At 41.0% G+C, this 13,246-nt stretch overlaps 1 protein-coding gene across 1 annotated transcript in view; it reads left to right on the top strand.

The window, feature by feature from the left end:
• The window catches only part of LOC139767137 (N-acetylneuraminate (7)9-O-acetyltransferase), a 163,142-nt gene that overhangs the window by 20,340 nt on the left and 129,556 nt on the right, over window positions 1-13,246 (top strand). Inside the window, exon 3 of the mRNA XM_071696161.1 lies at window positions 5,220-5,328. Coding sequence (XP_071552262.1) covers window positions 5,220-5,328 — 109 coding nt within the window. The remainder of the gene's footprint in view (window positions 1-5,219; window positions 5,329-13,246) is intronic.

The following is a 13,246-nucleotide window of genomic DNA, read 5'->3' as shown; positions in this document are numbered from 1 at the left end:
ACCCAATTGTGCCTAATAACCTTGCTCTTATTCACATTTACTCTCAGCTTTCTTCTTTCACACACTTTACAAAATTCAGTCACCAGCTTCTACAGTTTCTCACCCGAATCAGCCACCAGCACTCTTATTCACATTTACTCTCAGCTTTCTTCTTTCACACACTTTACCAAACTCAGTCACCAGCTTCTGCAGTTTCTCACCCGAATCAGCCACCAGCACTGTATCATCAGTGAACAACAACTGACTCACTTCTCAAGCTCTCTCATCCACAACAGACTGCATACTTGCCCCTCTTTCCAAAACTCTTGCATTCACCTTCCTAACAACCCCATCTATAACAAATTAAACAACCATGGAGATATCACACACCCCTGCTGCAAATCAACATTCACTGAGAACCAATCATTTTCCTCTCTTCCTACTTGTGCACATACCTTACAGCCTCGATAAAACCTTTTCACTGCTTCTAACAACTTGCCTCCCATACCATATATTCTTAATACCTTCCATACAGCATCTCTATCAACTCTATCATATGCCTTCTCCAGATCCATAAATGCTACATACAAATCCATTTGCTTTTCTAAGTATTTCTCACATACATTCCTCAAAGCAAACACCTGATCCACACATCCTCTACCACTTCTGAAACCACGTTGCTCTTCCCCAATCTGATGATCTGTACATGCCTTCACCCTCTCAATCAATACCCTCCAATACAATTTCCCAGGAATACTCAACAAAGTTATACCTCTGTGATTTGAGCTCTCACTTTTATCCCCTTTTCCTTTGTACAATGGCAGTATGCAAGCATTGCGCCAATCCTCGGGCACCTCACCATGAGTAATACGTACATTAAATAACCTTACCAACCAGTCAACAATGCAGTCACCCCTTTTTTTTATGAATTCCAATGCAATACCATCCAAACCTGCTGCCTTGCCAGCTCTCATCTTCCGCAAAGCTTTTACTACCTCTTCTCTGTTTTTCTGTAAGAGAGATGTGTGGTAATAAAATGAGTGTGGTTAAGAGAGCTGAAGAGGATGTATAGAAATGGTTTGAGATGTGTGGTAATAAAAAGAGTGTGGTTAAGAGAGCTGAAGAGGGTGTATAGAAATGGTTTGGACACATAGAGAGAATGAGTGAGGAAAGATTGACAAAGAGGATATATGTGTCAGAGGTGGAGGGAACGAGGAGAAGTGGGAGACCAAATTGGAGGTGGAAGGATGGAGTGAAAAAGATTTTGAGCGATTGGGGCCTGAACATGCAGGAGGATGAAAGGCATGCAAGGAATAGAGTGAATTGGAACGATGTAGTAAACCGAGGTTGATGAGCGGTCAATGGATTGAACCAGGGCATGTGAAGCGTCTGGGGTAAACCATGGAAAGTTTTGTGGGGCTTGGATGTGGAAAGGGGGCTGTGGTTTTGGTGCATTATACATGACAGCAATACCCTCCCATATAATTTACCAGGAATACTCAACAAACTTATACCTCTGTAATTTGAGCGCTCACTCTTTGAGTTGGATATATATATATATATATATATATATATATATATATATATATATATATATATATATATATATATATATATATATATATATTTATGCAGCTTTAAGACCCTGGTAAAACCAGTCACTCCAGATGATATGAATTGTAATTACAATGGTTACTGATGACTGATCTTGTAATTAGAGTACCTCAGAGTTTAGCATGGTGCTATAAAAATGATCGTTTACCATAAAATTCAACAAAATGTGTGTACTACATTAAACTAGAATTGTTGAGGATAATATATGGAATCTCAGATATTCCATGGGAGACTGCATTATGTAAACAGATGAGAGTATTATGCTTTGAAAATGCTGTAAAATAAAGTCTTGGTTTAACTTGTGATGAATGTATATCTTATCTATATAGCAGATACATGAATGAAAGATCAATTCATTATGAGTGAAAGAAAAATTGCTGTTTTGAACTGCCTGAAAAGTTTTAAAGAGTTGAGTAAAATTTTTCAAACTTTCTTTCACAGTAGGAATAAGTTGATATACACTGACTGTAAAATACTGATATCTATTTCATTCAAACTTAATCATAAAATCATGTTTTTCATAATTGTTTGTGCCAATCAGTTATCTTTTCATGAATTTTATGCTTTGCTAAATCAATCAGCAACTCTCACGTTCCAGAATAAAGACCAGCAAAATGTTTTTAACAAGTGACTGATGTAGACTGATATATATAGGGGAGAAAGAATACTTCCCACGTATTCCCTGCGTGTCGTAGAAGGGAAGGGAGCGGGGGGGCTAGAAATCATCCCCTCTCATTTTTTTTTTTTTTTTACAAAAGAAGGAACAGAGAAGGGGGCCAGGTGAGGATATTCCCTCAAAGGCCCAGTCTTCTGTTCTTAACGCTACCTCGCTAATGCGGGAAATAGCGAATAGTATGAAAGAAAAAAAGATATATATATATATATATATATATATATATATATATATATATATATATATATATATATATATATATATATATTATTTTAATTTTATTATTTATTTTGCTTTGTCGCTGTCTCCCGTGTTTGCGAGGTAGCGCAAGGAAACAGACGAAAGAAATGGCCCAACCCACCCCCATTCACATGTATATACATACACGTCCCCACACACAAATATACATACCCATACATCTCAATGTACACATATATATACTCATACAGACATACACATATACACATGCACACAGTTCACACTGTGTGCCTTTATTCATTCCCATCGCCACCTCGCCACACATGGAATAACATCCCCCTCCCCCCTCATGTGTGCGAGGTAGTGCTAGGAAAAGACAATAAAGGCCCCATTCGTTCACACTCAGTCTCTAGCTGTCATGCAATAATGCCCGAAACCACAGCTCCCTTTCCACATCCAGGCCCCACACAACTTTCCATGGTTTACCCCAGACACTTCACATGCCCTGGTTCAATCCATTGACAGCACGTCGACCCTGGTATACCACATCGTTCCAATTCACTCTATTCCTTGCACGCCTTTCAACCTTCTGCGTGTTCAGGCCTCGATCACTCAAAATCTTATTCACTCCCTCTTTCCACCTCCAAATTGGTCTCCCATTTCTCTTCGTTCCCTCCACCTCTGACGCATATATACTCTTGGTCAAACTTTCCTCACTTATTCTCTCCATGTGACCAAACCATTTCAAAACACCCTCTTCTGCTTTCTCAGCCACACTCTTTTTGTTACCGCACATCTCTCTTACCCTTTCATTACTTACTCGATCAAACCACCTCACACCACATCTCATTTCCAGCACATCTACCCTCCTCCGCACAACTCTATCTATAGCCCAGACCTCCCAACCATATAACATTGTTTGAACCACTATTCCTTCAAACATACCCATTTTTGCTTTCTGAGATAATGTTCTCGACTTCCACACACTATTCAACGCTCCCAGAACTTTCACCCTCTCCCCCACCCTATGATTCACTTCCACTTCCATGGTGCCATCTGCTACCAAATCCACTCCCAGATATCTAAAACACTTCACTTCTTCCAGTTTTTCTCCATTCATACTTACTTCCCATCCCAATTGACTTCTCCCTCAATCCTACTGTACCTAATAACCTTGCTCTTATTCACAGTTACTCTCAGCTTTCTTCTTTCACACACTTTACCAAACTCAGTCACCAGCTTCTGCAGTTTCTCACACGAATCAGCCACCAGCGCTGTATCATCAGCGAACAACAACTGACTCACTTCCCAAGCTCTCTCATCCCCAACAGACTGCATACTTGCCCCTCTTTCCAAAACTCTTGCATTCACCTTCCTAACAACCCCATCTATAACAAATTAAACAACCATGGAGACATCACACACCCCTACCGCAAACCACCATTCACCGAGAACCAATTACTTTCCTCTCTTCCTACACGTACACATGCCTTACATCCTCGATAAAAACTTTTCACCATTTCTAACAACTTGCCCCCCACACCATATATTCTTAATACCTTCCACAGAGCATCTCTATCAAGTCTATCATATGCCTTCTCCAGATCCATAAATGCTACAGACAAATCCATTTGCTTTTCTAAGTATTTCTCACATACATTCTTCAAAGCAAACACCTGATCCACACATCCTCTACCACTTCTGAAACCACACTGAAAATATATATGTATATATATTCATACTTCAGTATTGTTTATTTGGAAGACCAAATGTTCATCTGTATTTATAAGATTGTGAAGTATATGCAGTAGCTATGTAATCTCGGAAAGCAAAAATGGGTATGTTTGAAGGAATAGTGGTTCCAACAATGTTGTATGGTTGCGAGGCATGGGCTATGGATAGAGTTGTGCGCAGGAGGGTGGATGTGCTGGAAATGAGATGTTTGAGGACAATGTGTGGTGTGAGGTGGTTTGATTGAGTAAGTAATGTAAGGGTAAGAGAGATGTTTGGAAATAAAAAGAGCGTGGTTGAGAGAGCAGAAGAGGGTGCTTTGAAATGGTTTGGGCTCATGGAGAGAATGAGTGAGGAAAGATTGACCAAGAGGATATATGTGTCAGAGGTGGAGGGAACGAGGAGAAGTGGGAGACTAAATTGGAGGTGGAAAGATGGAGTGAAAAAGATTTTGTGTGATCGGGGCCTGAACATGCAGGAGGGTGAAAGGCGGGCAAGGAATAGAGTGAATTGGATCGATGTGGTATACCGGGGTTGACATGCTGTCAGTGGATTGAATCAGGGCATGTGAAGCGTCTGGGGTAAACCATGGAAAGTTGTGTGGGGCCTGGATGTGGAAAGGGAGCTGTGGTTTCGGGCATTATTGCATGACAGCTAGAGACTGAGTGTGAACGAATGGGGCCTTTGTTGTCTTTTCCTAGCGCTACCTCGCACACATGAGGGGGGAGGGGATGGTATTCCATGTGTGGCGAGGTGGCGATGGGAATGAATAAAGGCAGACAGTGTGAATTGTGTGCATGGGTATATATGTATGTGTCTGTGTGTGTATATATATGTGTACATTGAGATGTATAGGTATGTATATTTGCGTGTGTGGACGTGTATGTATATACATGTGTATGGGGGTGGGTTGGGCCATTTCTTTTGTCTGTTTCCTTGCGCTGCCTCGCAAACGTGGGAGACAGCGACGAAGCAAAATAGATAAATAAATAAATATAATTATTGTGTGTTTTGTACATTTCAGAGATTCCCGGAGATGCATGAGATACGTAGCATTCCTAAAGCAAGAAAACCACATTTTATTTGTGGGTGATTCAAGAATTAGACAGTTATATCTTGCAATGGTCATAAAGGTAATCTGCATGCACAATTCATAGGTTTTTCCCTCTATGATTTATGTTGGTGCTTCTAGAGGTTGGAAATGCATATCTCTTCTGATCTGTTTGCATGATAGGTCTGATGTAATCATTAAACAAACAAATGATTCCTTAAATTATTTATTTCTTCTTTCACATGTTTGCCTTTTCCCACATTAGTGAGGTAGCACCAGGAACAGACAAAGAATTAACCTCATTTGCTCACATTCACTCTCTAGCTTTCCTGTATAATGCACCAAAACAAGAACCTCTATCAACAACCAGGCCCCACAGACCTTTCTGTGGTGTCCACCAACTTTTTCACATTCCCTGGCTCAGCTCATTGACGCTTCATCCTCCCTGCATACCACATCTCTCCAGTTTTCCCTTCCCCTTACATGCCTCACATTTTCCTGCATTTTCAGAGCCAAAAACCTTCAAAGTATCTTTCACTACATCCTTCCACCTTCTTTGTTTAGCCTTTTCCTTGTTCCTTCCACTTCTGACATGTATACTCTCTTAGTCAACCTTTCCTCACTCATCCTCTCCATATGTCCAGACTGCTTCAGTACACCCTATTCAACTCTTCTGTTACTGCATCTCTCTTATTGTATCACCTCCTATTCAATCAAACCTCTTCTTATCACATATTGCATTTAAACATTTCATTCCCAACACATTCCCTGCAGTCTTTATGTTTTTGTCAGAGGCCCATATCTCACATCCTTGCCAAACCAGCAGGACTATTGTACCACCAGACATACTTATCTTTGTTCTTAAAGAGAGTGACCTATCTTTCCACACATTTCCCAATGTACCTAAGACCTTTGTCTTCTCACCCACACGATGACTTGCTTCAGCTCCCTTGGGTCCATTTCCTTCCATATCCACTCAGAGGTCTCTAAAACACTCCACTTCCTCTAAGTTTTTTCCATTCAAACTCTCACTCCAAACATCCTGTCTCTTTCCACTGCAAAATATCCTTGCTTCTAATCATGTTTAATTTCAACTTTCTCCTTTCACACACCCTCCTAAACTCAAGCTCTAGCTTCTGCAGTTTCTCTTTCAAATCTGCCACTAGTGTCATGTCATCAGCAAATAACAACTGACTCACTCCCAGCCCCCCAACCCAACCCAACACACCCCAACCCAACATACTGTATACCTGCTCCTCTCTCCAAGACCCTTGCATTCACCTCTTTTACCATCCCATCCATAAACAGGTTACGCACCCCTGCCACAGACCCTTTTACACCAGGAACCACTCACCTTTCTCTTTACTTACTCACACATATACCTCTCTCTTGTAAAAGCTCGTAACTGCTTCTGTTATCTTTCCTCCCACACTGTGTGTCTGTAGCTCATTCCATAGAGGATCAATATCAACCTTATGTTTTGTTTCAGATTCATAAATGCCATATTCATATCCTTCCCATTCTTTTAGATATTTCTCACACATTCTTCAAAGCAAACACCTGACTTTCACATTGTCTCCCAGTCCTCTGTGCATGCTACCACCCTCTCAGTCACCACTCTTTCATACAGCTTACCAGGCTTACTTAAAAAACTTATACCCCTGTAATTCAAACACTTGCCTTTGTCCTATTTGCCTTTATACAGTAGCATCAATCTTTAAACAGTTATCCTCTTAAGAAATGTAACTGCACTACCATGCACTCGAGCAGCCCTGCTACATTTCATTTTTCACAAAGCTTTCACTACCTCCTCTCTTTTCACTGAACTGCTTGCTATAACTCTCTCACTTTGCATGCTTCCCTGACCAAGCACCCCACACTTGCCTCCCTGTAATCAGTTTCAACAATCCTTCAAAGTGCTCACTCCATTTCCACTTCACATAATCTATGCCTGTTACCACTCTCCATTTTCCTCCTTCACCAATGCACCCATTTGTTGTCTTGATTTTCTGAAACACTTAACTCTTCAAAACATTATATATTGTTTTGGAAGTTTTTTGCTTCTCACTTACCTCAACTTGTTCGCCCTTTGCTCCTGTACCTCCCTCTTGACCTCATCCCTCTTTCTATTGTACATCTCCCACTCACTTGCATTGTCTCCTGTAATTAATATCCATACACCTTTCTCTTTTCCTTCATGAACAACTTTAACTTTGTCATCCTACCACTCACTGCCATTTCTCACATGCCCATCTCCCACATCATGAATGCCACACACTTCTCTCATACGTGACAGCACTGCTTCCCTTAAACCTCCAATTCATCACCTACTCCTCTATCTTCATTTTCTTTCATCTATTGCAATTCTATACTCAGTCTCACTTTGCTCAAGCTCCTTTTCCAAGCTCAGCTGCTTTCACCATCCTCTGCTCACCTGCATCATTTTGTATTTCCCAAAAGCTTTTACAAAACTTTCCCCACGACTTCATTAGGTAATGATCAGATATCCCATCAACTACCCCTTTCTGCACATTCACACCCAAGAATCTTATTTGTATGTCTGTCAGTTAGTACTTCATCCAATAATGCCTTTTTTACCCCACAAATACTTATGTAAGTCCTCTTTTTATATTAAGTGTTCCCAATCAGCAGTCCTTTTTTCAGCATACAACACTACAAACTTCACCATTTCCATTTATATCAGTGAGTACCCTATACCCCTGTGTTATACCCTTAGCTGTCACATTACCAACTTTTTATATATACATTTTTTCATACTTTAAGTTGTATGGGAGAATAATGATTTAGAGGGTAAGGGCATATAAAGAGCTTCAAACTGAGGAGGAGCAGTTGTTTTCAGGAGTGGTAAAGGATGTGTGGAGCAAGTGTTTGCTTTAGATAATGTGCACAAGAAATACTTGCATGCACTTTATGGATCTGGAAGAAGCATATGATAGGGTTGATACAGATACTCTGTGGAACATCTCAACAATATACGGTGTGGAAGGAAAGCTGCTAGAAACAGAGAAGTTTTTTTTATCAAGGGTGTAAGGCATGTGTATGAGGTGGAAGAGAGGAGAGTGAGTTGTACCAAGTGAAGGTTGTTCTGCAGCAGGTGTGTGTGATGTCACCATGGTTGTTTAATTGTATGTGGATAGGGTGGTGAGGCAGGTAAATCTGAGTCTTGGAGATAGGGGGCGAGTATGCAGTTTGTCGGGGATGAAAGAGCCTGTGGAGTGAGTCAGTTGATGTTTACTGATGATGCAGCAGATTTGAGTGAGAAACTGCAGAAGTTTGGTGACTGACTTTGGAAGAGTGTGTAAAAGGAGGAATGGAGAGCGAATGTGAATAAAAGCAAGTTTATTAGGTTTAATTGAGTTGTGGGACAAGTTAGTTGGGATGAGTTTGGAGAAATTTGGAGGTAGTGAAGTGTTTTAGATATGTGGAAGTGGACATGGAAGGAGAAGTGAGTCATGTGGTGGATGAGGGGTTAAGTTTCTGTGAGAGCTGAAGAATGTGTGGAAAGAGAGATCATTATCTGGGAGGACAAAAATGGATATGTTTAAAGGCATAGTAGTCCCAACAATATTATACAGATTTTAAGCAGTTGAGGGTATAACACTGTATTTTCTTTTTTCTTTTTTTGTTCCTTGGTAATTTGTTATTTTCTAATTGATTCTGTCTAAAAGTATAGAAAATGGTTATTATTCCTTTGAGACTTTGCTTTTTTGATCATGACAGTGATGTTTTGAAATTTACCTATTTTTCAGAACATTCCAGATAGATTCAGGGCTGAATAGCTGAAATAGAACTTTCTAGAAGTTTCCAGTTATATAGATATTAGTCAGAGGGAGAGGAAGACATTGTAGATCCAGACTACAGTGTCAGGGTTGCAGCTGATGAAAGAGACCTGTACTACACCAGTCAAAAAGGCCTCAACAACTTGATCAGAGATCTTGGTCTCACAAAGTTCAATGCCAAGATTTTGATGTTTAGGCACAAGCAGTGGAACTTATTGGATGAAAGTGTGCAAATCACAGATCAGAGGAAGCATCACCAAGGTTTTCCAGCTTCTTCACCCATCAAGATGGGCTCTACTTCTGCTACAGTGTAACCAATCTGTTTGAGGCAGTCATTTTTTTTTTTTTTTTTTTTTTTTTTTTTTTTTTTTTGTCGCTGTCTCCCGCGTTTGCGAGGTAGCGCAAGGAAACAGACGAAAGAAATGGCCCAACCCACCCCCATACACATGTATATACATACGTCCACACGCAAATATACATACCTACACAGCTTTCCATGGTTTACCCCAGACGCTTCACATGCCCCGATTCAATCCACTGACAACACGTCAACCCCGGTATACCACATCGCTCCAATTCACTCTATTCCTTGCCCTCCTTTCACCCTCCTGCATGTTCAAGCCCCGATCACACAAAATCTTTTTCACTCCATCTTTCCACCTCCAATTTGGTCTCCCTCTTCTCCTCGTTCCCTCCACCTCCGACACATATATCCTCTTGGTCAATCTTTCCTCCCTCATTCTCTCCATGTGCCCAAACCATTTCAAAACACCCTCTTCTGCTCTCTCAACCACGCTCTTTTTATTTCCACACATCTCTCTTACTCTTACGTTATTTACTCGATCAAACCACCTCACACCACACATTGTCCTCAAACATCTCATTTCCAGCACATCCATCCTCCTGCGCACAACTCTGTCCATAGCCCACGCCTCGCAACCATACAACATTGTTGGAACCACTATTCCTTCAAACATACCCATTTTTGCTTTCCGAGATAATGTTCTCGACTTCCACACATTCTTCAAGGCTCCCAGAATTTTCGCCCCCTCCCCCACCCTATGATCCACTTCCGCTTCCATGGTTCCATCCGCTGCCAGATCCACTCCCAGATATCTAAAACACTTCACTTCCTCCAGTTTTTCTCCATTCAAACTCACCTCCCAATTGACTTGACCCTCAACCCTACTGTACCTAATAACCTTGCTCTTATTCACATTTACTCTTAACTTTCTTCTTTCACACACTTTACCAAACTCAGTCACCAGCTTCTGCAGTTTCTCACATGAATCAGCCACCAGCGCTGTATCATCAGCGAACAACAACTGACTCACTTCCCAAGCTCTCTCATCCCCAACAGACTTCATACTTGCCCCTCTTTCCAAAACTCTTGCATTCACCTCGAGGCAGTCATAATCACCTATAATCCAAACCAGTGATGCTTCTTTATTGAGAGCTCATCCAGGAGCCTCAAAACCATGCTGCTCCATAATGGAAACAAGTACCTGTCTCTTCCCCTTGCTCACTTGGTGCACCTCAAAGAAGTCAACAGTGTCAAGACCTTACTAGACGTCTTGAAGTATGATGAGTACAGCTGGGAGGTCACTGGAGACTTCAAAAAGGTAGCATTCCTAATGGGTCTCCAGAGTGGTTTTACCAAATTTCCCTACTATCTTTGCCTTTGGGATAGCAGGGACACCTTGGCATGCTACCACAGGTGGGACTAGCCACAGTGGACCAAGTTCTCTGTGGGGATGAACAATGTCAAGTGGGAGCCACTGTTGGACCCCGGGAAGGTGTTGACTGCCCATAAACAGTCTTCATCAGACCACAGGTAAAGAAGAGCTTCAAGTGCAAGGAATTTCCCAAGAAGCTCACTAGGAAGGAAAAAGCAGCTTGTTACAGCTTTGTCACAGTGGTTTGGGGCTTTCTGGGCAATCATAAAGCCAAAAACTATGTGGAGCTGGTTGAGACTAAGGTGAAGAACTATGGCAAAATGTGCTGCGGGATGTTCCTCAAAGACCATATCCTTGATGCTCATCTTGATAAATTCAAGGAAAACATATTTGGAGGAGCAAGGTGAGCACTTCCACCAGGAAATACCGGCCTTTGAACACCACTACCATGGAACATATAATGAGAACATGGTGGGAGATTGTATTTGGGGTCTGATTCGTGGGTGATTTACAGTACAATTGTAAATCTTGAAAAACTGCCCTCTTCTAAATCTTTTGTGATCACTTTTGTTTAACATTAGGGTAAATACATGTTAATTTTGATTCATATGTTGTTTTTCTTACTTTACGTGAATGAAAGTGTGCAAGTTTGCCCATTGTCCAATTACAGATAGGTAAATTTCAGAATATCATTGTCCTGGTAACAAAAGCATAATTTGAAGGGACTGATAGCCTTTTTCTCCACTGTTACACATAAAGAATTAGGAAATAACACTATCTACCCAGGAACAAAAATTGTGTTAAACAGTGTAATTGTTGCACATGGGGTATTCAGTGTTATGAATGGAAATAATGAAGAGCTTTTGGAGGTGTGTGCTGAAAAAGACTGGTCATTGGGAATACCTGGTTTGAAAAGAGAGATATACTCAAGTATACATATATGAGTAGAAGAGGTGGTTAATGGGTATTATTGGAGCAGTGATGGCATGTGCAAGAGATGCATGCAGCTTGCAAAAAGTGGTCGATGGGCATTTGTGAAAGAATATTGAGTGGTGGAATGAAGAAGAAAAGTTGCTAGTGAAAGAGAAAAAAGAAGCATTTGGGCAGCACTTATAAGGAAGGAGTGCAAATGATTGGAAGATGTATAAGAGAAAGTGACAGGAGGTCAAGAGGAAGGTGCTGGGGTTGAAAAAATTGGCAAATGAGAGTTGGGATGAGAAAGTAACATTAAACACTGGGGAGAATAAAAAGATATTTTGGAAGGTGGTAGATAATGTGTGGAAGGCAGGAGAACAAATGGGAACGTCGGTGAAGTGGAGCAAAAGGGGAAGTGATAACAGGGATTGATGGAGTGTGTTTTGAAGGATTGTTAAATGTTTGATGATAGAGTGGCAGAAGTATGATGTTTATGTCGGGGTGGTATGCAAAGTGAGAGAATCATGGATAGTGGTTTGGTGAAAAGAGAAGAGGTGGTGAAAGCCTGGCAGAAGATAAAATGTGTCAAGGTGGCAGGAGTCAATAGTATTGCAGTTGAATTTATGAAGAATTTATGGATATGTGTTGTTGATTGGTGCTAAGGATGTCCAGTGTATGTATGGGTCATGGTAAAGTGCCTGAGGATTGGAGGAATGCATGTATAGTGCCATTGTACAAGGGGTTAAAGGTTAGTGTTCAAACTATAGAGACATAAGTTTGTTGAGTATTCCTGGAAAATTGTGTGGGAGGGTATTGATTGAGAGGATTAAGGCATGTACAGAGCATCAGATTGGGAAGGAGCAATGTGGTTTCAGAAGTGATAGAGGATGGATTTGTATATGGCATTTATGGATCTGGAGAAGGCATATGACAGTGGATAGAGATGCTTTGTGGAAAGTCTTAAGAGTATACAGTGTGGGAGTTAAGTTGCTTGAAGCAGTGAGCAGTTTTTATCAAGGGTGTAAAGCATGTGTATGAGTAGGAAGAGAGGAGAGTGATTGGTTCCTAGTGAAGGTTGGTCTGCAGCATGGGTGTGTGATGTCCCCACGGCTGTTTAATTTGTCTATGGATAGGGTAGTTAAGGAGGTAAATGCAAGAATTTTGGAGAGGGGGCGAATATGCCGTCTGTTGTGAATGAGATGGCCTGGGATGTGTGTCAGTTGTTGTTTGCTGATGATACAGCTCTGATGGCTGATTTGAGTGAGAAACTGCTGAAGTTAGTGACTGAGTATGAAAAAATGTGTGAAAGGAGAAAGGTGAGAGTAAATGTGAATAAAAGCAAAGTTATTAGGTTCAGCATGGTTGAGGGAAAAGTTAATTGGGGTGTAAGTTTGATTGAAGAAAAATTGGAGGAAGTGAAGTGTTTTAGATATCTGGGAGTGGACTTAGCAGTGAATGTAACCATGGAAGCGGGTGAGTCATAGTGTGAGAGAGGGTGCAAAGGTTCTGTGAGTAATGAAGAATGTGTGGAAAAAGACATTATCTTGGAGAGCATAAATGGGTATGTTTGAAGGAATATTAGTTCCATCGATATTATATGGTTGCGAGG

Source organism: Panulirus ornatus, chromosome 59 (genome assembly GCF_036320965.1).
Source record: "Panulirus ornatus isolate Po-2019 chromosome 59, ASM3632096v1, whole genome shotgun sequence".
In the NCBI taxonomy this organism is placed as follows: domain Eukaryota; kingdom Metazoa; phylum Arthropoda; class Malacostraca; order Decapoda; family Palinuridae; genus Panulirus; species Panulirus ornatus.
The sequence above is the reverse complement of the archived record's forward strand: the minus strand, read 5'-3'. Positions and strand labels throughout refer to the sequence as shown.